Raw genomic sequence first — 27,228 nt, forward strand, 5'->3', positions numbered from 1 at the left:
TTTTTTAGAGCCGTTCCTAAGTGGTAATTGAGAGGGTGTGTTTAACAAGAGAAGAAATCGCAAAGTAAAATACGAAAAAAAAAAAAAAAAAAGACTAAGTTTTAAAACTTCATGAAACTCAGAAAGGAATGAAAGGGGTGGCAGAAAACCAATTAATTCGGTATCCCGAATTATTGCTAAAAGGCAGCACATGTCGGTGATTTCCTAAACTGCATTTATTAGTTTCAAATCCATGTTAGTTTCAAGTGTTGCACAAAATTACTTTGGGTTGAGGTTTTGTCCTTTTCACTTCCACATTTTCCGAACTCATCAGGCGGTGCTTGCTGCACTGTGTAGACTCCAGTCTGGGTATCAGTTTACACACAGCCTTCAGTAAATAATCCGCCAGAGGTCCACCCATCTGCCTTTCTCCTTCCCTCTCTGCCGGGCGAGAGACTCCCCGGGGCGGTGCGGCCCGGCGCTCCACCGCCCGCGTCTTCCAACTCAGTTTGCTGAAGCTTGCTTCCTGCCCATGACCAGCCATGCTTCGGGTGATTGTGGAATCCGCCAGTAACATCCCTAAAACAAAATTTGGGAAGCCGGATCCGATTGTTTCTGTTATTTTTAAGGGTAAGAAAAAGTTTTCTTCTTTGTTTTGAAGCTCAGTTTTGGAATGGAACTTCCTTGTATCATATTTTTCCAAAGTATGCATTTAGGCGACTGACAAAGTCTCTCCTACTTCTGTTACCTGAGCAGGTCAGGGGAGAAGACTGATTTCTGTGGAATGTATTTCATTTTCCCCAGGACTTTGAGAACCTAGAGTGATCTGATAGATTAATTATAATAAATAATGTGGGTTCTGTGAGCCCATGGGGGAAATAGACGTATTTGCTAGTCTCCAGATTTCAGGTATTAAAAAATGTCAGTGTCGGCTAAAAGAGCTACAGGAGGAAAAGAGACAACTAAATTGCTGGGAAAACTATCACTCCGTTAAACAGCCCCATGCTGCTTTACTGTCTGCGGGCTTTGGGCAGGTGAGGTGAAGTTCACATTTCAAGTGAGTTTGCTTTCAAGTTACTTTGTGCCTCTTGGTAATTGTTCCTCATCTCTATGCAGCTGGGTTTTTTTTTTTTTTTTTTTTTTTTTTTTTTTAATGCTCTGGAGTTTTTCAACTGCTCATGGGGGACAGAGCTGTGCATAGCATGTTGGTAGTCTGGGATCTGGTTCTGTCTTGTTGAATGACCTTGGCAAGTGACTTCATTTCTCTGGGTCTTAGTTTTCTGTGGAACAGATGAGGACAGTTTAGACTAGATTCTCTTTAAAAGGCCTATTGAAATTCCGAACAGTTTTTCTGTGACATGTGCTTGTGGTAGGTGTGTAGCAAGTGGCTCAGTTTTGGCTGGGATGGTGAGTCTAAATCTGGGTGTGCCGGCTTTATCTATCTTCTGTTTGTTTGTCCCTGGTCATTGGTAAGGTTGCCAGCTCACTTCTTGGCAGGGGGAGGGCCTTGGGAGGGCATGGCAGAAAGTGGCAGCCCCGACAGGCAAATGTTTCCTGACCACGCCTTGGCTCATTTCTCTCTCTTCCCCCAGGAACTTCATTGCCTCTTCCTCCTAGTTCCTGGGTAATCTGTAACTTTCCTCTTTCTTTTGTCCATTCTTTCTCTCTGTTCCCCTTCCCAAACCTCTCCTTCTGAGAGTGAAAAAAAAATGACAGAAATAAAATCCAAAGCTGCAATATTTTAGTTAAAAAAAATACATATCTGGAGGGCAAAAGTTGTATTCTTAAAGGACCGTGTGTTTGAAAATCGGGTTAGTGAACATCATGTGGTCGTGTTACGTCATGTTAATTTTAGTTTTTTGAAATCTTTTTTGTTGAAGCAAGGACAGACCATAAAGAGTTTGCATCCTTCACCATGGACATGTAAAGAAATATAAAAATATTTGAGGTTCAATCTGATGATGTCATTATTTAAGGCAAATCATGTAGAGTATAAAGGAATTAGAGTTAACGCTATCTTGAAACCTGGCTTATTTTTCTAGGGTGTGTATGCATTAGTTGAAAATTTTAAATGACCAAAAATATGTCTAAAGCTATAAAAGTAAACACTCAACTGAAAGTGGACAACTTTAGTTCAATTGGCAAATATAGTCAGTCTACACAAACATTTACATTTGTGAGATTCTTTAACTTTAGCCTCCTTTTTGGCCTCCTTTGGTTGTACAAATTGTGTGACAAAGTCATCATTCATTCATTCATTCGCCTAACAAGCAGCCGGGGACAAGAAAGAGTCCTGGATCAGAATGGGAGCATCTGGACTCTAGCTGATGTTACCTGGGCTAATCCAGAGTTCACCACCTGGGCCCCAAAGTTCTCTTCTGGAATGATGGAAACTCATCCCTTTTGGGTTTCTTCTAGCTTTCAGTTTCTGTAATTTTTCTAGTTCTGTGTATTGTTCATCTCCTCTCAGCAAGACATGGAAGGCATTGCCCTGGGTGCTTCGGGGGATATAGGAATGGCTATAATGCTTCTCTGGCTTTCCATCTGCGCCAGGGCTTTAACCACAGGTGATGGCAGCCTTTCTAAGGTGTGCTCCCCAGTTGCGATGAGCTTTGTGTAAAATTAAGTGACACTAGGTCCTAGAACTGAGAACCCTTTCTATCTGTCTGAGGGAGCATGGAGCAAAGCCAAATAGTCTGCCAGGTGTGGAGGGGTTAGAGTGCAGTGAGGAAGATGTTTGATCTGTTATGACCAAAGTAATGCCAAAGAAGCCCCTGTAGGCTGGCACCGCAGCTCACTTGGCTAATCCTCCACCTGCGGCGCCGGCACCCCGGGTTCTAGTCCCGATTGCTCCTCTTCCAGTCCCGCTCTCTGCTGTGGCCCGGGAGTGCAGTGGAGGATGGCCCAAGTGCCTGGGCCCTGCATCCGCATGGGAGACCAGGAGGAAGCACCTGGCTCCTGGCTTCGGATTGGCGCAGTGCACTGGCTGTAGTGGCCATTAGGGGAGTGAACCAACGGAAGGAAGACCTTTCTCTGTCTCTCTCTCACTGTCTAACTCTGCCTGTCAAAAAAAAAAAAAAAAAAAAAAAGCCCCTGTGTTCCCTGAAATGAGTAAACATTTTGCCTTTGAATACGTAAAACACAAAGTCAGTAAATAGCTCTTCTCAGACTCTTAAGACGGTGGGAAGAATGGCCACAGAAAGGAGATGTTGGTGGTGATGTTTGTACAGGGACTGTGAGGTTCCGTTAGACTGCACCTACACTGCAGTAGGGAGTGCGCCATCCGAGCCACCCACTGGTTGAGGGCTGACCTCATCTGTTGTGTTCAGAACTCTGCTGAGGCTGACTGTCCAACTGCTCAAGGTCTGGTATGAACCAGAAGCATTCAGGGGCTCCCAGAGTCCCTGCTGTGTGGCTGTGGTTGATATTCAGCAGTGCAGGAGCAGATTGTGAAAGTCACAAAGTTTATTTGATTTCTCACATCCTTGGGGAGCAGCAGGTTCCGTGAGCTGGCTGTGAATCCCAAGGCCAGAGTGCCTGCGAGCTGGAGGTGGCCACTTTCCCTTGGACAGTCAGGCTGTGAGGCTGCGTGGAGCTGAGCGGGATTACGTGGGCCTCAGAGACTTCTCTTGACATCAGCACTCTGTGATTCCCCCAACATAGTAGGTTTTTGAAGCTTTTTCAAATTGTAAATAATACTTTAACATTTTTAAAAAAGAACTATGTATTTGAAAGGCAGAGTTACAGAGAAAAGAGAGACAGAGTTATCTTCCATCCACTGATTCACTCTCCAAAGGCCACAATGGCCAGAATGGGCCAGGCTGACGCTAGGAGACCAAAGCTTCTTCCAGGTCTCCCACATAGATGTGGAGGCCTAAGGCCTTGGACCACATCTGCTGCTCTGCCAGGTTCATTAGCAGGGAGCTATATCGGAAGTGGAGAAGCTGGGATTTGAACAGGCACCCATGTGGGATACTGGGGTCACAGGTGGCAGTTTTACCTGCTACACCACAATGCCGAACCCTTAACATTTTTTTTAGAATAAAAAAGTAATGCATGTAAAAATAAAACTATCCAAAAGGAATTATACAACTATACAGTGAAAATTTTCGTCACACTTCTCCTCTTTCTCTCTTTGCACTCTTAACCATGAGGGATAACCTCTCTGAACAGTTTGATTTGAATCCTTCTCAACCTTTTGCTATATACACACAAGTTGTTCCAGCCACTGCCTGTTGCAACAGTCCTGCAGTGGAAGCCCTTCCAGTGCGTGTCCTTGTGAATATGTGCCCTTCTAAGGACTGATTCTGTGGTCTCTATGTACACATGTGCTTTTCTTCCTTTCCTTTCCTTTTCATTTATTTTTTATTTACGTATTTGAGAGGCAGAAAGACAGAGAGCTGTCATTTGCTAGTTCATCCCCTAGATTCCCTCAAAGGCCAGCACCACACCAGGAGCACAATCCAGACCTCCCACGTGGGTGTCAGGGACCCAATTGCTTGAGCCTTCACCACTGCCTCTCAAGATACGCATTAGCAGGAAGCTGGGGTCAGGAGCTGGAGTCAGGCTTAGAACTCGAGTACCCCAATGTAAGATGTGGACATTCCAGCCAGCAGAGTTTTGTTGTTGTTGTTGTTTGTTTGTTCATTTGTTTTTGTAAGATTTATTTATTTATTTGAAAGGCTGGGTGACAGGATCTTCCACCCCATGGCTCACTTCCCAAATGAAGCTGGAGCTGGACCAGGCTGAAGCCAGGAGCTAGGAAATATATCTGGGTTTCCCACATGGGTGGCAGGAACTCAAGTGCTTAGACCATCACCTGCTGCTTTCCCAGGTGCAATAGCAGGGAGCTGGATGGGAAGTGGAGCAGCCAGGTCTCAAAGTGGCATGCAGACATGGGGTGTGGGTATCCCAAGTGATGACGTAACCCACTGCACCACAATGCCTGGCCTGTGACCCACAGCTTAACTACTAAACAGACGCATGTCCCTTCTTTTCTTTTAGACTTGGTTTTATTGGTTATCAACTTTACAGTGTGGCAACATCACCGTCACATAAGACATCCTTCTCTAGGGAACATAGTTGTTAGCACTGTAGCAGTTTCTCATCCTGTCTTTCTGATATCTCCATCCCACCAGGAAGAAACTCTTCTCACTTTTGCTCAGTACAGATCATTTCCCTGTGGAAAAGCTATCACTACTGTCCAAATGGCCACCAAATAATTGTCCTGTTGTTAATTATTTTTCTAGATTCCTGTTATTTCATATGGACATATTTTTAGATTACACACCTAACCGTTCTAGGACACTCTCCACCCCGAATAAGCATATCAAACCTGTAGTCTTGAGCAAACCACTTAGTCTTTGTAATACTCCTTTATTATCCTTTGGGGAAAAAAAATGGGATATGGGGCCAGCACTGGGGTATAGCGGATAAAGCCACTGCCTGCCACACTAGCATCCTATATGGTTGCCAGTCAAGTCCTGGCCATTCCACTTCCATTCCAGCTCCATGCTAACGTACCTGGGAAAGCAGTGGAAGATGGCCCAAGTAATTGGGCCCTTGAACCCACATGGGAGACCTAGAAGAATCGCCTTGCTTCTTTGGACCAGCCCAGTTCCAGTTGTTGCAGCCATTTGGGGAGTGAACCAGCAGATGAAGATCTGTCTGTCTCTGTCTGTCTCTCCCTCTCTCTCTGTAACTCTGCCTTTCAAATAAATAAATAAACCTTAAAACATTTTTTTTAAAAAAATGGGGCAGTAATGACTTATCTGGAAGTAAATCTGTGGTGATCCCCAAATGCTGCGAGTTATCTGACAGAAACTTGCCTGATTATTTTTATTTTATTTTTTGATTTTAAAAGATTTATTTATTTATTTGAAAGTCAGAGTTACACAGAGAGAGAAGGAGAGGCACAGAGAGAGAGAAGTTTTCCATCCGCTGGTTCGCTCCTCAATTGGCCACAACAACCGGAGCTGCGCCAATCTGAAGCCAGGAGCCAGGAGCCAGGAGCTTCTTCCAGGTCTTCCACACAGGTTCAGGGGCCCAAAGACTTGGGCCATCTTCTACTGCTTTCCTAGACCATAGCAGAGAGCTGGATTGGAAGTTGAGCCGCCGGGTCTCAAACTGGCGCTTATATGGGATGCTGGCACTGCAGGCGACTGCTTTATCCACTACACCACAGCGCCGACCCCTGTTTATTTTTAGGAAGAGCTACTTTGCTATTTGAAATTTTACAGTTGATTTTTTTTTCAGATGAGGATGTTAATCCTAAGAATATTTTTTAAAAGACTTCATTTAAGAATAGTAAAGTTTGATGGCAGGAAGATCTCAGGGTTCTCATTTGCTGTGGCCTATGGAGGCACCAGATGGGTTTGCCCACGTGGTTATAGATAGCTATGCTGTAGACACAGTTACTCTGGTCTACCCAGGACTAGTTATGTTGAAATCTTTATTTAGTAAAGAGTTGGTCCTCTGTATATAAAGTTAATTAAAAATGAATCTTAATGAAGAATAGGATGGGAGAGGGAATAGGAGGTGGGACAGGAGTTGGGGTGGGAGGGTGGGTATGGGGGGAAGAACTGCTATATTCCTAAAGTTGTACCTATGAAGTTTGCATTCATTAAATAAAAGCTTTAAAAGGGGGGGGGGGTGGTTCCCACCAGTTCCCACCAACAGTCATGCCAGGGATTAGTGTGTGCACTGACATAACACTCAGCAAGGCAACAGTGTTTAATCTCCTGAGTCATCTTATGGCTTCCGGGAGGAGAGGACTTAAGACTCATGGCCCAAGGACAGTGGCCACACCCTCTTGAAGCATAGGAACTCACAGGTACCTCCCCAGGGCACAGTCTGCAGGCTCAGCCATTTATAAAGCCACAATTACCTTTTAAATTTAATTAATGTGCCTTGTTTTTCCTTTCTTCTTCCATTACATATTTTACTTGTGTGCTCTCCACCCAGAGTTGTGGGTATTTGTCTGGTTTGGATTTCTTTTCTGATTTCTTGGTGAGTTTCTGCATCGCCCTAGGATTTGGCTATGTCCAGAAAGCATGAGCACATCGTTATTTTTTTTTTTTTAAAGATTTATTTATTTTTACTTGAAAGTCAGAGTTACACAGAGAGAGAAGGAGAGGCAGAGAGAGGTCTTCCATCCACTGATTCACTCCCCAATTGGCTGCAAAGGCCAGAGCTGCACCAATACAAAGCCAGGAACCAGGAGCTTCTTCCAGGTCTCCCACGCGGGTGCAGGGGCCTAAGGGCTTGGGCCATCTTCTACTGCTTTCCCAGGCCGTAGCAGGGAGCTGGATAGGAAGTGGAGCAGCCAGGACTCGAACTGGTGCCCAGATGGGATGCTGGCACTGGAGGTGGTGGCTTTACCCACGATACCACAGTGCCAGCCCCAAGCATATCATTATTGATACTGATTATTCATCTTTTTTTTTTTTTTTTTTGACAGGCAGAGTGGATAGTGAGAGAGAGAGAGAGAGAGAGAGAGAGAGAAAGGTCTTCCTTTTGCCGTTGGTTCACCCTCCAATGGCTGCCACGGCTGGTGCACTGTGGCCAGCGCACCGCGCTGATCCGATGGCAGGAGCCAGGTGCTTCTCCTGGTCTCCCATGGGGTGCAGGGCCCAAACACTTGGGCCATCCTCCACTGCACTCCCTGGCCACAGCAGAGAGCTGGCCTGGAAGAGGGGCAACCGGGAAAGAATCCGGCACCCTGACCGGGACTAGAACCCGGTGTGCCAGCTCCGCAAGGCGGAGGACTAGCCTATTGAGCCGCGACGCCGGCCGATTATTCATCTTATATGTCGACCATAGGCTCAAAGAGCTGGCAGGAAGTTGGAGACATCTTAGTGTAGTGGTCATTGATCCCGCTAGGGAAATTGCCCAGTCTCCCTTCTTTCAGGCAGAATTGCCTTTAAAGTTCTTTTACATGTTTTATGGATAAGGTTTGCAAAGGCCATGTCACATATTCCAGAACATTCAGTGCAATCGATTCACCTGATTTCCAGGGACAAATTGATGTCTTAGGCTTTTTGCTTTCTTATCCTGGCAAGGAATAATGTGAAGTTGCCAGTTGAAAAATTCATGTCGGCCGGTGCCATGGCCCACTTGGCTAATCCTCTGCCTGTGGCACTGGAATTCCATATGGGCACCGGGTTCTAGGCCCAGTTGCTCCTCTTCCAGTCCAGCTCTCCGCTGTGGCCCTGGAAGGCAGTGGAGGATGGCCCAAGTGCTTGGGCCCCTGCACCCACATGGGAGACCAGGAGGAAGTACCTGGCTCCTGGCTTTGGATCGGTGCAACGCCGACCGTAGCAGCCATTTGGGGAGTGAACCAACAGAAGGAAGACCTTTCTCTCTGTCTCTCTCTTTCTCACTCTCTGACTCTACCTGTCAAATAAATAAAAAAAAAAGAAGAAGAAAAATTCATATGTGAAACACTAAGGGGTCTATAATGCATAGATTCAGAATGCCATGACATGGCAATGGTCACCTCACCCATTGTATAATTTCTATTGAACAGTATACCCCTGTAGAGCAGGGGTATACTGTGAGCGGATCTAAGTACAGTTCTCAGAAATAGCTATGGGACATCTGGCATTCAGCCTTATCAGCTAATTTATGGGGCATTAGGGGACCATGGCCCTCAGGGTGAGGTTGGCAAGGAGTAATCTGATATGGTTAGGGATAGCACTGTACTTGCACGCACTGGGCAGCAGTGTGGAGGCTAGGCTTGTCCTAGTTGAGGACACTGGATAGGTTTACCAGTTGAGGTAAACGCTTAACAGGGCAGAGGGACCTCATTCCAGGGCTGCAGTCAGAAGGAAGTAATAATGAAAAAATACTAACAAAACAGCCTGATTGATGAAATGCATTTAAAAAAAACCACAGTGGGTAGGCTGGATAGGCCCCCCTTCCTCCTAGTCAGGGTGTTCACCCTGTGGGTGGGTGAGGGCTAGGCCAGAGGGCTCCAGCATGAGGGTATTAGTCACCAGAGACGGGGGCAAGAGGCTGCAAGGAGAGAGAAGAAAGGCAGGGAGTCAGAAAGCGGTACTGGAAGGCAAAGTTTACTGTCTTGCCAAAGGTCAGAGGGGAGCGTTTCTTCAGCCAATCTGTGATACGCATCGCATTCATGAGAGCTCCTTCACTCTATACCCTTCTGTCCTACATGGAACGGTGAGGTGTCTGGTTAGGAGCTGTCCAATTGCAAGGAAGACACCCACTCAAGCTTGTGCAAGGACAGCTCAGGGGAGGGGAATTACTAAAGCTAGAGAGACATCTCCCAGAATCCAAACCATGGGCCTCACAGGAGTCTGACTCATGGCAGGCAGTGTGGCATGTGCTTTCTTTCTCTCCTCCAGGGACTGTGCAGCCTCGTGCCTCTGTTGCTCCCTGCACATGGCAGTGGTCACATGTCTGCACATCGGCCACCTTCTTGAGGCCTCTTGCATGGGCTTTGGGTTACCACCAGATGACTTCGTCTTGACTCTCCATCTAATTACAGTGGCAGTGTCTTCGAATAGAGATCTTTGAAAGAAAAACTGATTGGCCCGATGTTTGCCCTTGGGCCAATCAGCTGTGCCAGAGGGTAGAAGCCCAGGACAAAGAGTGTGGGTATGCCTGCTGTGTTCTCTGCACCTAGCAAGCCTCGGAGAGCCTGGACCAGGAACCGCTCAGCTTATCTCCCTCCATCTTCGGGATTAGAGCTGTTATTTTCTCCTATTTGTTATTGGACCTAACTCCCTATTTAATAAGCCCGCTTCTTTCTATACTTCACACAAGACATGGAAAGGGATAAGGTGGATTAAATATCACTCCTGGTTTTATCACTAGGAGTCAGATGTCTGTGGGTAGCTCCAGTTCTTGGCCTTCATTCCTTCACCTCTAGAATGGGCAGAATACTGTGGACCCTACAGGATAATGTATTTAAGGCACGCAGCGAAGTTCCTGACACGTCATCATCATGTGGCTAATGCTCATGTCCTCCCCTCTCATGCCCACTCAGCCTCCACTGTTGGGGCCATGGCTAGCTGACATTTCTGAGGGTGACCCCAGCTTAGCATTTTAGAACAAACAGGACACTCGTTGGCTGTGGCTGCATAAGCAGCTTAAAGGCAGAAACAAGTCTGATGTCAGTGGTGAGAGAGCATAGCAGCCTCTCGATTAGGCACATAGTAGATTCTTTGTTTCTAATTGTGGTGAAATACACATAACATTTACCCTCTTACTTTCTTTTAGTTGTACAGTTATTCAATGCATTCATAAGGCCTTATACCCATCACCACCGCCTATTGATAGAACGCTACATCTTGTAAAACAGAAACTCTGTACCAATTAAACAATAACACCCTCTTCTCCACTCCCCACAGCCTCTGGCAATGACCATTCTACTTTCTGTCCCTCTGAGTTTGCCTACTCTAAGTACCTCATTTAAGTGGAATCATCAATGTTCACAATTTTATGACTGCCTTATTTCTCTATGTCTTCAAGACTTATCAACATTGTAGCATGTGTCAGAATTTCTTTCCCTTTTAAAAAATTTATTTTCATTTTATTTGAAAAGCAGAGAAAGGAAGAGACAGAGACAGACAGACAGGGATCTTCTGTCCACTACTTCACTTCCCAAATGCCCCCAACAGCTGGCGCTGAACTAGGCTGAAACCAGGAGCTGGGGACCCAGTATGGGTCTCTCAGGTAGGTGGCAAAGACCCAATTTTTGGGGCCATTACTGCTGTCTCCCAGAATGCACATGAGCAAGAAGCTGGGATTGGAAGTGGGGGGTGAGAATTGCACTGATGTACTTCAATCTGAAGTATGAGTGATTTAAGCACTGTGCCATATACCTGTCCCCCTTTCCTCTTTAAAGCTGAATACCATAGCAGTGTATGTCTATAATTCATTTTGTCCATTGATGGACAATTTAAGTTGTTTTCAAATTTTGGCTACAGCAAACAATGTTGCTATGAACATTATGGTGTACAATTACCTATTTGTATGCCTATTTTCCATTCTTTAGAATCATACAAAAATTTTTATTTTTAATTTTCTGAGAAACTGGCCTACAGTTTTCCATAGCAGCTGAACCATTTTACATTCCTACCAGCAATGCATATGGGTTTCAATTTCTCCATATCCTCAACAGCACTTGCTATTTTCTGCTTTTATTTTTGGTTTTTTTTTTTTTTTTCAATAATAGCTATCCTAGTGGGTGTAAATATAGTAGGTTCTTAGTAACTCTCCATTGCCTTGGATTTTCCATTCACACTCAACTCATTACATCCTCCATGGCAGCAGTTAAACAATCCCCTTTGGCAGGGTCCCATGGGCAGCCCAAGAGAGCCTTATGCTTGTGGAGTCTGTGTGGCCAGGGTGTGCTGGGAGCCACAGCAGAGCTAAAGACCTGCGGGAAATAGCCTTGGTCCCCTACAATTCTAGGTCTTCTGATTGATTGGGCATCCTGCTCCTCCCAGAATCACATCCTGGGAGATCAGAGTAACCTTTAATCAGAACTCTCTGTAAGTCTATCTCCTAATATCCTAAACTCCTTTGTGGCACCTATTGGAATTATAGCTATATATTTTCTGGCTTATTGGATTTCTGTCTGCCTCCTCCATCTGACAGGAAGCTTTAGGAGGGCAGGGGCCATGTCTTTCTTCAGCATCTAGCTCGATGCCTGGCAGACAGTAGATGGTCAGCAAGAAGTGATTGAATGACTGATTCTGACTTCTCCCTTCATTCCTTCAGGTCAGGGTCTTCCAGGCCAAAGGGATCAATAGGAACAAACAGGACCAGATCTCTATGCCCAGAAACTGTTGTGGGGATCGGGACCCCCAACTGTGTTCAGGTAGACCCCTGGCTAGACTTAGTCCAGGTTCTGTCCCCTGCATGTTGGAATACAACTAGGGAATGTCAATAGAAATGAGTAGGGAAGCAAGATTTATTGAAAGGCAAGGGGATAGTACACACTCAGAGGAGAGTGCAGAAAGCCTCCTGAGGGAGAATTTCCCTTGCCCAGGCTGGAGTCCTCCTTTAACAGGATAATGGATGGTGCTCCAGGCACAGTCTGATTGAATGTTCAAAGGAGGAAGGGTTTGGAGTGGGGCTGCAGTGCACATGGTAAGCTCCAAGAAGGTGTCATGGTATCTTGTGCATGATGGGAAGTGAGGTTTAGCTGCATGAGGAGGTATGGCTGTGCCAAGCCTTCATCATGTTGAATCTGCATGGAAGGTGATAGCATTTGGACGCTGCCGGTGGCCTGGGTGCTGGCCGACCTCATCTCCTTGTGTTATTAGCTACCTGTCTACCTGTCTACCTATATCGAAACTACGTGACTGATCTTGGTTATTAAGAATGTCAGGAATTCCCCAGGCTTCTGGGATCCATGAAGCTGCATCTCAAAGGAGGCCAGAAGGCAGGGGAGTCCCAGGCTCCCTTTAACCTTGACCTGGGGCTTTGTCTTTTAATGGCAAGAAATCTCTCTGAATCTGTTTCCCCAGCTGTGAAGTGGGAATGAGACCTACCTCAGAATCACATATGATGGTAGAAGAGTATTTAAGGTGCCTGTTTTAGTCTTACCCTGCCTCTGGAAGCACATTGCAAAGAGAAAAAAATCAGGTTGGATTAGAGACTAAAGAAAGATGAAGTTTTCAGATCAAGTGGTGACCACTGACACAGCACCAGTAAGCTGTCCTTTCAGGTAGTGAAGCTGTGAATCTGGAAAAGAGGTGGACATTGGGTTCACTTTTGCCCAACAGTTAGTCAGTCTGATGAAAAGAAGGCAGACCACTTTACTATATTTTACCCTGTTACTCCATTTGACGATTATTTGTTTGTGTGCCAGATTATTTACAGCAGCATTGTACAATAGAACTTTCTATGATGGTGGAACTATTCAAGATCTGCCCTGTGCAAAAGGGGACCCACTAGCCATGTGGAAATGTGGCCTGGGACAGGAATTGAAATGTTAACATTAACCTTAATTTCAATATACATAACCACATGTAGGTCCTGACAACCACATGGGAGCGCACACACAGTGGCAGAACAGTCACAGTAGCTGACTGTCCTTGTGTGGCTCTCAGTGTTGCCAGAATCTCTACACCTCATCTGTAAAATGGAGAGGGTAATGGTGCCTTGTTTGGAACACAGTTGCATGAGCTGAATGCAACTGAAAATACCTAGACAGTGCTTTAAGCCTTCATTGCTACTTGGGTCTTGTGGCGATTTGGGCCTAGGTGATAATGATGCCTTCCTCTGATACCACCTCTACCATTTATTCACTTCATTTTTTTTTAAAGTTGCATTCATTCTCCATTTTATTTGAAAGGTGAAGAGGCAGAGAGAGCAAGATCATTTATCTGCTGATTCACTCCCCAAATGCCTACAATGGTTAGGTTTGGGCCAGGCCAAAGCCAGGAGCCAGGAACTCATTCTGGGTCTCCCATGTGGGTATTGCTTCCCAGGGTGCACTTTAGCAGGAAGTGGGATTCAAAGTGGAAGTGGGGTAGTTGGGACTCAAATCAGGCACTCCAATATAGGATGCAGGTGTCCCAAGCAGTGACTCAACTCCTGGCAAACACCCACCGCATCCAGTGCTTACACTGTGCCTCACACCTGTGTGTGTCCTAGCTTACTGAATCCTAAGAGCACTTTTTGGAAGTAGGTATTGTATCACCTTCATTTTCTCTATGAAGAGGCTGAGGCAGGTAGAACTGTGGGCTTAGCTGGACTCCAGGTTATCCTTGTGTACTCCCTGGGCTCAGAGTGGATGAAGAAATCCCGTACCACTGGTGCCTGCCCAATCAAGTTCAAGGAATGCCTGCCTCTCCCCGCCTTCTGAACAGTGGGTTGGGGTCATTGGGACTCATTGGGAAAGAGGAAGTGAGTATACCAAGAACAAAAGAACTTGAAAAAAAAGAAAGAAAAATAAAACCCAGCCTTCTTGGGAAAGCTTGCCACAGGATAAAGAAAGCCTTTATGTGTGATTCAGCGGCTCAGAGGTGACATAGCTTAGCTGTGAATCAGTTCCCCTGATAAGCAAGTGCAGCCATTTTACTAGTGGAGGCTAAACCCCTAACTTACTGTATATAAACTATTAAAACTCACATGTTTGCCTGGCAGGGTGAAGCTGTACTTTATTTTAACTCCCTTCTAGGTTTGTACCCTCATTATCTTTTTCATCCCAATAGCATAGCTCATAAATGAGAAAGGAAAAAACAGCTTACTAGCTGTTTAACACTGTGCTAAATGCTTCACTTATGTTTACTTGTTTAATTTTAATTTATTCATTTCCTCATCAGAGAGAGAGCAGAAAGAGGAGGTGGGAGGAGGGAAGTCATTTTAGAGATGAAGAAACTGAGTCTTGCATAAGGTAGGTTAAATGCCTTGATGAAGGTCCCACAGTAGAGCTGGGACAGAGCTGGGATATAAACCCTGCCCACTGTGGAGCCTGTGCCACCCCATTATCCCTTAAGCAAGGCTGAGTGCTTGGTCTTGGCCATGTCTGTCTTTGGTCCACCCTGTGGCCAGCACATGGGCTCAGGGCCTAGATCCCGCATGGCTGACAATGTCCTACTCTCTCTATTCCTTGGGCAAATTCTGTCCTGTCTTATTTGTTCTTCACAACACTAGGAGGCATTAAAGGCGGCTATGCACACCCATTTTGCAGATGAGGATATTGAGATTCAGAGAGATGGAGGAAGGCCAAAGCTGTTTAGTCAGGAAGAGGCAGGGGAGGATAGAACCTGGTTCTTGGCACTCCTAGTTGCATGCACTTTTCCACCCCTGCATGTGCGGTGGTTTTCTTTGTGCTTGGCATCTCTCTTGCTTTAATTTTACCCTCCGTCCCTGTCCCAGGCTCCACTGACAAACAGCAGCCCACAAATACTCTGGATTTGCAGATTTTCCTCAGAGCTGCAGCAAACAACCAGCTGAACTTGCTAAGGAGCCCAGAGTCAAAGCCATTTGCAGCGTAAGGAGGAGGGTTGAGGGGTGGGCATTTGGCCTAGTGGCTGAGACACCTGTTAAGATACTCACATCCCACATCACAGTACATGGGTTTGATTCTTTGCTCCGGCTCCTGACTTCAGCTCCCTGCAATTGGAGACCCTAGAAAGCAGCGGTCACAGCTCAGGTAACTGAGTTTCTGCCACCTGTGTGGGAAACCTGGATAGAGTTCCTAGCTTCTGGCTTCCAGCCCAGTCCAGGCCAATGTAACTATTTGGGGAGCAAATAAGAGGATGGCAGCTCGCTCTCTGCCGCTGCCTCTTAAATAAATAAATAAATAATTTTTTAAACAAAAGAAGAGGATGGCTGTGGAGAGTGGATTAAAAAAGCAGATAATAACAGAAATTCCACTTAAAAGACTGTTAACTGTGGGATACTAGGGCATGAGGGGAGAGTAAATTCATCTGGAATTTTCCTATAAGAAAAAGGATCTAATAATAAGAATCTGACTTGCTGCTTTTTTTTTTAGTTTACTTATTTATTTTATATTATTTATTTATTGGAAAGGGCAACAGAAAGAGAAGAAGAGACAGAGAGAAAGATCTTCCATTCACTGGTTCACTCCCCAAATAGTCACAACAGCCAGATTTGGGCCAGGCCAAAGCCAGGAGCCTGGAACTCCATCCTGGCCTCCCACGTGGGTGGCAAGGGCCCAGGTACTTGCCAGGTGCTTTTCCAGGTGCATTAACAGGAAGCTAGACCAGAAGCAGAGCAGCTGGAGTTCCAATATGGGATGCCGGTGCTCCTGGCGACAGCCTAACCTACTGTACCACCAATCCCGACCTTAGTGCTTTGCTTCAAGGTCAAGGTTTTTTTGTATGACTACTGAACTTCATATTCTCTTGATACCATTTCTTAGAGACAGAGAGGCCAAGAGGCCTGGATCTCCTAATGCTTGTCTGATGGAAGCAGCTGATGATTCTGATTTTAACCCAACACCTAGTAATGTGCCCTGTGGTCTGGGCACTTCTGTGATTTCTTGTTTGATTTTTGCTGCAACCCTGCCAGGTGTGCATTCTCCTCCTATTTGAATGAACAATTGAGAGGCTCTTTAGACCCAATCTCCTCAACTGAGTTCAAGGAAATTTGCCAAGTAACAGCTTTAATTCATTTTCTAGCAAATCATGTCTCAGAAACAGAAGGTCAGAAGCCGGAGAGGTTAAGAAACTTAGGAGCCACAATCCATATATTCAAATTCTGGCTTTGTTTCTCACTAACAAGTGACCCTAGATAAGTTTTCACTTTATTGTATCTCAAAATAACAATAGTAATAATAAGAATATAATGTCTACAAAACCCATGGAAGAGTGCCTGACAGATTGTAAGCCCTATATATGGTAGCTATTAGTTTTGGACATTATATACCAATTTTTAAAAAGATTGATTTGAAAAATAAGGAGATGGGAGAGAATTATTCCATTTGCTGGTTCATTCCTCAGATGCCTGAATAGCCAGGGCTAGGCCAAGTCAAAGCCATGTAGCAGGAACTCCTCTGGGTCTCCCACATGGGTGACAGGGACCCAAACACTTGGGCCACCTTTTGCTGCCTCCCAGGTGCATTATCAGGTAGCTGGATCAGAAACAATCCAGCATTGCAATATGGGATCCAGGTGTCCCAAGTGGCAGCTTACTCTGCTGTGCCACAGGGTCCACCCCTAGATACCAATTTTTACCAATGAAGAAATGCAGCTGCAGAATTGGAGTAAGCAGCCCATGGCCACACCCCTGGTAAGGGCTGTAAAAGCAGCAGCTTACACTCACCCTTAGCGTGCAACAGCTGTTAGAGCACAGATCTGGAGATGAAGCAAACCTGGGCTTGCAGCTTGACCCTGCAATTTACTAGCTCTGTGATCTCAGGCAAGTCAGTTAACGTCCCTGCACCTCCGTTTACTCATCCATAAATTGGGCATACTCATACTTCCCTTGCAAGGGTTAGGTGTGGATGTCTTGATAGTGCCCAGAATAGGCGTGGGCATCTAAGTGCTGCAGTTAGGATGCCACCTGTGATGCCTGCATTCCTTAACACAGTGCCTGGAACCGAATGCTGGTTCTGCTTCTGATTCCAGCTTCCTGCTCATGCTCACCCTGGGAAGCAGCAGGTGATGGTAGTTGGGTCGCTGCCATTTATATGGGAGACTTGGATTGAGTTCCTAGATCCTGGCTTCAGCTTGACTTAGCCCCAGCTGTTGCATTTGGAGAGTGAACCACATGATTAGAGAACTCTGTCTTCCAAAAAAAAAAAAATTAAGTGTCCAACACAGAGTGGATGGTAACACACAAAATCAACACCAATGGAGCCAGTGCAGACGCTTGGTCCCCCTAGGCTCTCACCACCTGCAGCCCTGGCAGTTGTAAAAGCTCAAACACGCCCACCACTCTAGAAGTGGTTTTAGAGAATGGATTCTGCATGAGTCATACAAATGGACTTCAGTTCTCTCAGTTCCCCTGGAGGAACTGGTTTTGATTCAAGGATTTACATGGCTGAAAGGGCTTCTTCCGAGGCCAGTGGGGCAGTAGGTGCAGAAGGGGGACTAGTAGCATGGCCTGTGTTTTTCTCCAAGGGTTGCCATTTTTCTGTGATGTCAGCAACAGTTTCAAGCATGCACTAAACAGTCTTGCTTTGTATCACCGTTGCCACTGGACCAAAATATTGTTCACAGCATCTTCCTGGAACATCGGAGCAGCCCGGGTTGAGAAGCACAGTGCCAGAGATGCTTCCTGTAGAGAGGTCTACCAGATGATCCACATCTCTCTGGGTCCCTTGGGTTTTGTCAAGTCTTGAGGGCTGAGGAGTGTCCTACTGGCCCTTCCCAAAGCCTCCTCCGTCCCCTGGTTGCTGTACTGTGGAAATGGCCAGGTCCTGACTGCTGCCAGGGAAAAGCTGCCCCAGGTGGGCCTCAGGGGTCTGGAACTGAGCCACAGGGTCATTCCCTCCCCTGCCTCCTGGGGCTGTAGAGCCTGGGAATCCACTGGAGTATGCAAGAGGGGCTGCCCGTCCCAATAAGAATATTCCAACAGGTCCTGTTTGCTTCATGTGTGCTGTGTGCCAGGCCGCATGCTGAGCACTTTGTATCCATTTTCCCATTCAAATCCTCCCAGCCCCAGACCCCATAGTATGAATCTATGAAGTCCAATGCACTCAAATTGCAGAGAAATTACTATGTAGTCAGCACTGGGGTGTGTGTTTTGGGGGCGGGGGGGGGGGGGAGGCTAACAATGTTATAAAATAGAGTCCCAGTCTTCAAGGAGTGACTGTGTGGTCTTAATCTTACAACTTTAGAGACCAGGGTTTGAATCCCAGCTCCATCCCTGGCTAGCTGTGTGACTCCTGATAAGTTACTCATCCTCTTCGAGTTTTGGTTTCCTCCTTTGTCACTGGGGATGATCATAACAGAACTGACCTCTTAGGGTGGTTGTGGAGATTAAATCAGAGAATCATGGAAAGTACTAGACACAGTGGTGGGTTCACAGCACTTAGGAGCTGTTAGCTAGGTATAGATCAGCTTCAGGGAGTCCATGATGTGTTGGAAAAAACATGGCTATATTTGCATGTGCTGTTCATTTCTCAGAAGAAAGGGACCATGGTCTGGGGACCCAGAGAGGATGATGTAGAACTCCTGGATGGGAGGTCAGGTTTCGTGCCTGTTGATCTGCATTGGCTATCAAAGAGCTGAGTTACTCGGGGAGTCCTTGTCAACAGCACCCCCACTTCTCCTGGAGCCATTTCAGGAAGATAGAGGTTGCAGCTGCTCAGGACTTGGGGCCACTTCAGCGAGTTCATGTCCCCCCAGACTTGGAGGAAAGCTTAGAGATGATCTTGTCCCACATCACCAGTTTACACCTGAGAAGCATGAGCTTGGGGGTGGAGCCACGTGCCTTCCCTGGTGATAACAGCTGAAAGTCGTGGCAGCCTCACTGATTTGAAAGGCCAGTGAGACAAGCCGGGCCGACGGCTGCCATCTTCCCTGCATCAGGAAGACATGTGTCATGGGGGAGTCTTCCAGGCATGTCACCTCTGTGGGGGCTGTTACTTTCATGCATTGGTTGCAGTAGCCAGGCTCGCAGAGAAACAGAACCAGTGGTGTGTGTGTGCGTGCATACACACAGATGCTTTTTGACCTACAGCAGAGTTATGTCCAGATCAACCCCTCATGAGGGCTTGGTTAGAGGGCCTCGTCCCAGCTCTGTGATTTTGGGAACGTTACCCAATCATTCTGAGCTCTCTGCTTATCTGCAAACTGGAGATAATAACAGCACCTACCTCACAGGCTTGCTGGGAGGAGTAAATGAAAAGATGTTGAAAACACCTTAAGTCAAAACTGCATCTAATCCACCTCACCTGTAGTGTGTGGGCTTATCTTCCCCCTCGTGGTCGCTCAGCTGATCAGGAGCTGCAGCCCCAGCCGCCACCCAGCACCTTGAGCGGGTGCTCGGCTGCGCAGCGCTAGCCTGAGAAAAGGTCAGAATTCACAGTGTAGCCCGTGTGTGTGTGTGTGTGTGTGTGGTTTTCATGCCATGGTGAAGCTGAAAACTCATAAGTTGCATCGTTGTAAGGGAGGGATTGAGATTTTAAGAAATCAGCTCATGTGATTGTGGGGACTGGCACGTGTAGATTTCCAGGGGACTGGAAATTCAGGTAGTCGTGAGTCTGAAGTCTGTGAGGCTGCAGGCTGGCTGCTCAGGCACGGCTTCTAGACTAGTCTTCAGGCAGAAATCCTCCTCCGGGACACCTCCGTTTTTGCTCTTGAGGCCTTCAGTTAATTGAGGCCCACTCCACACTATGGAGGGTAAATCAACTTAAAGGAACCGACTGTGAATGTTAATCACGTCTAAAAAATATCATCACAGCAGCATTTAGACTAGGGTTTGGCCAAACAACCAGGCCCCATAGCCTAGCCAAGTTGGCACATGACATTAACCACCACATCTGACCACTGAGCACAGGTATCGGAAGCCCACCTTCGGGACCTGGGATTTTTCCAGCCTTTTCAGTAAGGATCTGACACACTGGGTGGTAGGTGCCCAGCAAAGGAAGTGGCTCTGTATGAGAGAGAGGGTGTGGCAGCTTGGCAAGGGGAGCAGGTCAGTTCTTGGGAAACTGTGTTCCGGGACTGGCATTCAGGTTAATTACTGTGGTGGTGACCTTCACAGCACGGAGCAAGAGGCAGGCAGAACTAATCAGAAAACAGGAAATGTCCTGAAGAATGCCTTGAGTCATGCTCCGGAGAGGGCTGTGTGGTTGAGTCAGTTATTATGCTCTGGATCGAAGTATCTACTCCCTTTCTATAAGGCGAAAAAATCAAGCATCTGAATAAAATTAGAAGGGGGAGCCGGGGTGGGGGTAGGGGTGGGGGAGGGGATGTGGACTAGAGGGAGGGGGATCTCATCTCATGTTCAACACCTGCAACTGTGACTATTTGTTTTTTAAGACAGTCTTCGGTAATTGAATAACAAATATGTGCTGTGGCTGCTGATAAGGAAGGAATGATCTTTTTTGTTTGGGGCTGACTGTTTATATATGAGAAGATGCTTTCAATAAAATGTCGTGTATACACATTTTGACAAAAACCAGAGCCTCCATTTTGGAAGGGATTGAACTGGAGTTCTCCAGGGCAGGTGCTAATGTCAGTTCCTTCATTTTTCCCTAAAGGCAGATAGGAGACTGCAGTGGTCCAATGCGTGAGCATGGGAGTCAGACTAGACCTGGTTAGAGGGTTTCTTCCTAGCTCTATGATCTCGGCCAAGTCACCACTCATTCGGAGCTCTTTGCTTATCTGTAAACTGCACATAATAACAGTGCCTGTCTCCTATGCTTGCTGTGAGTATTAAATGGAAAGATGGAAGCAAAGGGCTTAGCAGTGCCTGGTCCACAGGGAGCACACCCTGGAGGGTAGTACTGTTGGCTCTGACATCACTGGCCCATGTCCAGTGCTGCAGGACGTTCCGCTTGACAAGCCCTCCTGGCTCTGTGGTCAGCAGGCATCTGCTTGGATGCCACCACCCACCCCACCTTTATTTTCCAAACCCAACTGAATCATGTGTCCCAGAGCATGGGTATCATCTGAAGAGCTTCTAGGAAACTTTTCTCATTGGATTATGAACTTGAAGTGATTAAGTCTGGTTTCTAATACCCTCTTCTCTTAAGGGTTTACATCAACCAAATGGAGCCTTGCCTGATACTCAAGGCCACACAGTGTGACCCTAACCTGGCCATGCAGCTCAGTGGCCTGCTGCTGCCTTCCATACTTCCGGTCAGTTGGCCTTCACAGAGTCCCTGACATGAGGGGTTCTCCCCTCCTCCAAGGTTGACCCACCCATTCTACTGCCTCTGCCTGCCGTGAACTTGTCTCCCAGCTCTACGTTTTCAATGCATCCTTGTCTTTCCACCCCAACTCAGTCTCTGCTTCCTCTCTGGGGCCTCATCCGGGGCACACAACCTGGAGTCCCCTTTCTCCCTCTGCTCTTGCTTTGCCCTCTGTGCCTCTCTGATAGCAACTGCACGTCCTTTCTGTATCCATCACCTGTGGCCACACTGACCTCCCCAGAGACTGCCAGGGGCCAGAACCATGCCTTGCGTATTTTTGTACCTGTCACAGTGGTGTTTCACAAAGATTTGTTGGATAGAAGAATAAAAGAGTTGACTAATGTTTGTGAAAACGTCACTGAATGGATTGTGAGGTCCCTTGCCTGAGTTGGCCAGTCGTTGTTCCCATGATTCTGACTCTTACTGGAGAGAACTCCAGGATGAGGATGAAGCACACAAGATTACAATAAGGCTTCTTGCTAGACTGTAACCAGACAGGAAGACTGAGTTTATGTCAGATGAGGGGAGTCAGTATGGAAATGGGGGGGGGGGGGCAAGAATTTAAGAAAAGCTTCTAGGTGACCTCACAATCAGATCCAAGGTGGGCGCTTGGTCTGAAGTCTAAGATGCCACTGTGTGAATGCTCACAGCCCACACCAGAGAACCTGGATTCAATGCACGGTTCTAGCTTCCTGCTAATGCAGACCCTGGGAGGCAGCGGTGATGGCTCAAGTAATTGGTTTCCTGCTACCCATGTGGGAGACCTGAATAGAGTTCCCAGGTCCTGATTTCAGCCAAGCCCTGGCCACTGGAACCATTTGGGAAGTGAACTTGCAATTGAAAGCATTCTCTTTCTTGCCCTATCTCTGTCTACTTCTTAAGTTTTTTTTTTTTTTTTTTAATTATTTAAGAAACAGACTCAAACCCAGAAGGGGCTGTGTAGACCACATAGAAAAACCACAGTCAGAACTGACCAGTAGCATAGGTTTTTGGCCTTGTAGTTAAGCCATGAGTTAGGATGTCTGCATTCCATATTAGACCTTGAATGCTTGAATTTAAGTCCCAGCTTCTCTCTTGAGTGCTGATACACACCTTGGGAGGCAGCAGGTCACCCTGCCACCCATCTGGGAGACCTGGATTGAGATTTTGCTTCCTGGCTTTTACCTGACTTAGTTCTGGCCATTAGGGACATGCAGGGGAGTGAACCAGCAGATGGGAGCTCCTATTCTGTCTGTGTCTCTCTCTCCTTCTATACCTCTCAAATAAATAAATAAATCAAACTTAACCAGTGTATGTTCCAGCATGAGCTGATGAAAACAGACATGTCGAAGTTTCCAGAGGAAAGTTAGTAGCCTAGTCAAGTGGAAAAGTTAATGCTTAGCAGAGTGATGGTCATGATTCATGGTCTTGCAATGCTGAGGTCTTAGAAGAATGAAGTGGTGAGTCCCACAGCCAGCTGTGTGCTGCGAGTCAAAGCAATGTGACATTCAGCTGGACAAAACCCACTGCCTCCTACATTGCACAGCAGTCAAAGGCAAGCAGTGGCTGAGGAGTGTTTGACAGTGTGGCCACCTGCCTGGGTTCAAATCCTGCCCTGCTGCTAACTAAGTGGGTGAATTTGGATGGGCTCCTTCACTTCCCAATTTCCCTAGCTGGGGGAGGGAGATGGAAATATTCATCTATACTTCCAGGATTTTTTTTAATTCAGGAATTTGGGGATCCAACTGCCTTTTTCTCTTTGTTTTAAAACAAAAGTGAGCACCAGCTGGATTTAAATTTGCTCATCTCAGTAGATGAATCACCTGGGCTCAGATACCAAGAAAAAAGGCATTGGGTCTGCCAAAAAAAGTGGGTTGGCGTAAAGGGAACCCCCAGTTCTCCACTCATCCTACAAAGTGTTCATCTATTAATTACCTTGCACTGAGGCTCTGGGAAAGAATACGGCTGAATCTTTAAGCCGTGTTGGTGTCTTGCCATACCCGGAGGCAGTGTGGGCTTTGCAGCTGAAACAGCTCTTACCAGGAGACCATTGCCACATTTGAACTCAAACACATTTCTTACCTCTTTGAGCCTCAGTAGTCTCATCTATAAAATGGCAACTCAGCATCCCAGAAATGAGATTTGTCAATTTCTTGATGCAGTAAGCTGGAGACACAGAGGCCTTGGGTAACCTTGGTTTGGAGGAGTTGGTGGGGGAAGGGCAAAGCATCGCAGCCTTTCCAGGATTTTGAATCCTCCATCCCTTATGTCCTTGTAGATATGGGGATGGGAAAAACATTTTGGACCAAGAAATGTCATTCCTCTTGGAAAACTGATTCAGATAGCTCCTGTCCTAGGCAGATGAAGGGGGAAACGTGGGCACATAGGAGGCCCTTAGGAAATGCTCTTTGAATGAATAAAAATTGATACACACTCTAATTATTTCTAATTGAGAGCTTTTTCTTTTTGTTATTTGCAGATGAGAAAAAGAAAACAAAGAAAGTTGATAATGAGCTCAACCCTGTCTGGAATGAGGTAACTTCATTGTTTGTTCAACTTTGTTTTGATGGATAAGCTATATCCCATTGTTCCATCTTAAGGTCAAGGGTTAACTCCTTTGGAAGGAGAATCATACATTCCAACTCCCACCCTATCTCTTTGTGCCTACCAGCGAGCAGAGCAGTTCTGTGTCACCTGGTGACCATGATGTGTAAGGAAGTTGTGCAGGAAGCGGAGCCTGGACTGGGAGTGAGGAGGATTGAGTTCACTGGTGCAGCCTTGAGCTTGCTGTGTGACCTTGGTCCCTGTGTGCTGCACATCTGGGGCACATCTGCAGAGCAAGGATTAGAATTAGGTCATCTTCAGGATCTCGGCAGGAAAGCTGCATGATGAAAAATCTATCTACATGTGAATACTGTATCACATGATACTTGGTAGGTCTGGCTGAATTATGAAACTTAAGTTTTTTATGTTGATAAAAGTCATATACATTTCATGTAGAAATTTTGAAACCTCCAGGTTAGCATTAAAAAATTAACTTTGGGGCAGGCATTTGGTGCAGCAGTTAAGATGCTGTTTAGGACACTTGCGTCCCGTATCAGATACCCAGGTTCAAGCGCTGACTCTGCTCCAGATTGCAACTTCCTGCTGATCCACCCTGGGAAGCAACAGGTGATGGCTCGAGTGGTAGGGTCCCTGCCACCTACAAGGGAGACCTGGATTGAATTACAAGCTTCTGACTTCAGACTGGCCCAAACCTGGCTGTTGTGGGTATTTGGGAGAGAGAACCAGTGGGTGGAAGATCTCTATCTATTTCTGTGTCTCTGCCTTTCAAATAAAATTAAAATAATTTTAAAAATTAACTTTGTCCCACTCCCTAGAAGCAACAACTGTTGCATCTGTGTGTATCTATAAATGTTTATTGAATATTATATTTGATAAAATTGCTGAAATACAAGCTGGTATCATAGTGAATACAATTTTCTATCCTATTTTTTCTTACTATTTTACCCTGAGTATATTTTCATATCATTTAATTCAAAAGCATCTTTAATGACTGTATAATATTCTGAAGGAATGTAGTATAACTTATTTTCTTCCCCCTTCAACTGTTGACTTTATATATTTTTTAAGATTTTATTTATTTAAAAGTCAGAGTTACACATAGAAAGGAGAGGCAGATAGAGGTCTTCCATCCACTGTTTCACTCCCCAGTTGGCCGCAACGGCCAGAGCTGTTCCAATTCGGAGCCAAGAGCTTCTTCCGGGTCTCCCACATGGGTTCAGGGGTCCAAGGACTTGGGCCATCTTCTAGTGCTTTCCCAGGCCATAGCAGAGAGCTGGATTGGAAGTGGAGTAGCTGGGACTCAAACCAGCGTCCACATAGGATGCCGGTACTGCAGGTGGTAGCTTTCCCCGCTATGCCACAGTGCAGGCTCCAACTTTATAAGTGGTTTTGTGCTTAATATTTTCATGAATATGTGAGAATTTTCATTCTTCCCACTAAGTAGGATTTTTCCATTCTTAATTTTTTTTTTTTTTAAAAAGTTGATGATCAAACATCACTGGAGCAGAGCAGAAATAAATGTCTTTGTTATTTTCACTGAGTCACCAGTTAGGAAGGCTTCCCCTCCAGCCACTGCGAGTTCCTTCCTCTCCCAATTGATGTCACTACGGCTGTCGGATAAAAGCAAATCTCATCATTGAAGGAGGGGAGATGGCAAGCTTCTTGGTGGCTTTCTGAAAAGCCTCGCTGGTCTCATGTGGTTGACAGGGAACTCCACTGCTCCGAAATTCCACCAGAACCCCAAACGCAACCAACTGGACGACAAGCTCCCGTGAGAACAAGAGGCCTGTTAGCTTGGTCCCTATGGACTTCTGGAACCTGACACAGACCTCCAGGAACAAGAGATGATAAAATATATTCGATGTGTGTTTATTGCCTCAGGTTTTGAATCATCCTAACATGTCTCAGTGTTTGAGACCAGTCCATGTGGCTGATGGCAGAGACATGTGTTGTCATGTGAGCTGGCATGACTTCAACAGGGCATCATCCATCTTTTTTCCACTTTGCTCCCCACATGGTTTGTTTTCTCAGATTGCAAATATTTGTCAAGTAAATGTCCCAATTGCAGTTTTATAACTGAAACCAAACCCAAATGAAATGCTAGCCCCAGATGCATTGGACTTGGTAGCTGTGCTATGATATGAGCTTTGAGACATTTTTTCTCCCATTCTAAACCCACTACTAGCCAGACCAATTCATTTTATTTTATTTGGTTCATATATTGTCTAATCAATCAAAGGCAGCAGTGGTGCTATGCTGATTGGGAAGCAATTTGTTGAATTAAAATGAGACTCGGAACAGGCTCCGAGTCTCTAGTCACTGTCTCTGGAACTGACTGTGTGGGACTGAAAGCAAGGACTGCATTTCAGAAGATGTTTTCTCAGATTATTCATCTTCATTTGATAGTAGTATGACTAAAAGCAAATCATATCAAAATAACCATTGTATTTCACATATACATATAATTTTATTCTTGCAGTAATTATGGTAGATGTTAAGACCAGATCTCTGGCTATGAGGCAAGGGGTTAGTGGCTTGTCTAAAGCCACAAAACCCAGAAAAAGGGAAGCCAGGAGCTGCCTACAGGTTCTCTGGGTCTAAGTCAGGTTTTCTTTTTTCGACAACCCTCAGCTGCCTGCAGGCTCAGAAATTAATCATTTCTGTCTATGGAATTGAGTAAGTCAGTAGTGAAAATTCTGACCTGACATGCAATATCAGTGCATCTTAGCCCTTTGCCTGATCTTTTTTACTTGCTTAACCTTTCCGTGAACAGATTCTGGAGTTTGACTTGAGGGGTATACCGCTGGACTTTTCATCATCCCTGGGAATCGTTGTGAAAGACTTTGAGACAATAGGACAAAATAAGTAAGTGGCTTTTAACTGTTTTTCTCATTTTAAATACTTTCTTACTGCTTATTTTGTTGAAGAAACAGATTGTTTGCCTCATAATACTTCGAATATAATTGTGCTTTAATTCCATGCCCCTCTCCCTTCTGAGCCAATTTCTGATAGGGTTATACCAGTCGCAGCAGTGACTACAGTATTCCAAAGAGGCTGCAAACACCAAATCTCCACTAGTCTATTCTGCACTTCCTCTGTTAACCGCACAGAGTCACGTTCAACCTTGGGGTTAGTTGTTGTTGTTGTTTTTTAAAATCTGGACTGTAGCTATATTGGACACGACCCAAATAATTTCTTCTGATGTGTGATTCACACACATCTCGTTCATCTTCCAGTCCCTTTCCATTTTAATGTCTCCTTCACCTTTTAAACCCACCAGACCTAATCCAGACTCCTGGTTTTACTGCTTCTTCAGTTTCAAGTAGGGAAGGGGATGGTGATGCACATGGTGACCCTGAGGACTGTCCTTTGAGTAAGGTTGGGGGCTTCCT

General features: G+C 45.9%; 1 protein-coding gene across 5 annotated transcripts in view; it reads left to right on the forward strand.

Moving 5' to 3' along the window:
- Window positions 1–260: 260 nt before the first annotated feature.
- Window positions 261–27,228, forward strand: part of MYOF (myoferlin) — a 160,910-nt gene continuing 133,942 nt past the window's right edge. For all 5 annotated transcript variants that reach the window (XM_070057607.2, XM_070057609.2, XM_008270211.5 and 2 more), the window contains exons 1-3: window positions 261–609; window positions 23,751–23,806; window positions 26,610–26,701. In XM_070057607.2, coding sequence (XP_069913708.1) covers window positions 522–609; window positions 23,751–23,806; window positions 26,610–26,701 — 236 coding nt within the window. In that variant the 5' untranslated portion in view covers window positions 261–521. The remainder of the gene's footprint in view (window positions 610–23,750; window positions 23,807–26,609; window positions 26,702–27,228) is intronic.

This window comes from Oryctolagus cuniculus, chromosome 15, assembly GCF_051225735.1.
Source record: "Oryctolagus cuniculus isolate XC-2025 breed Fujian yellow rabbit chromosome 15, ASM5122573v1, whole genome shotgun sequence".
Classification (NCBI taxonomy): domain Eukaryota; kingdom Metazoa; phylum Chordata; class Mammalia; order Lagomorpha; family Leporidae; genus Oryctolagus; species Oryctolagus cuniculus.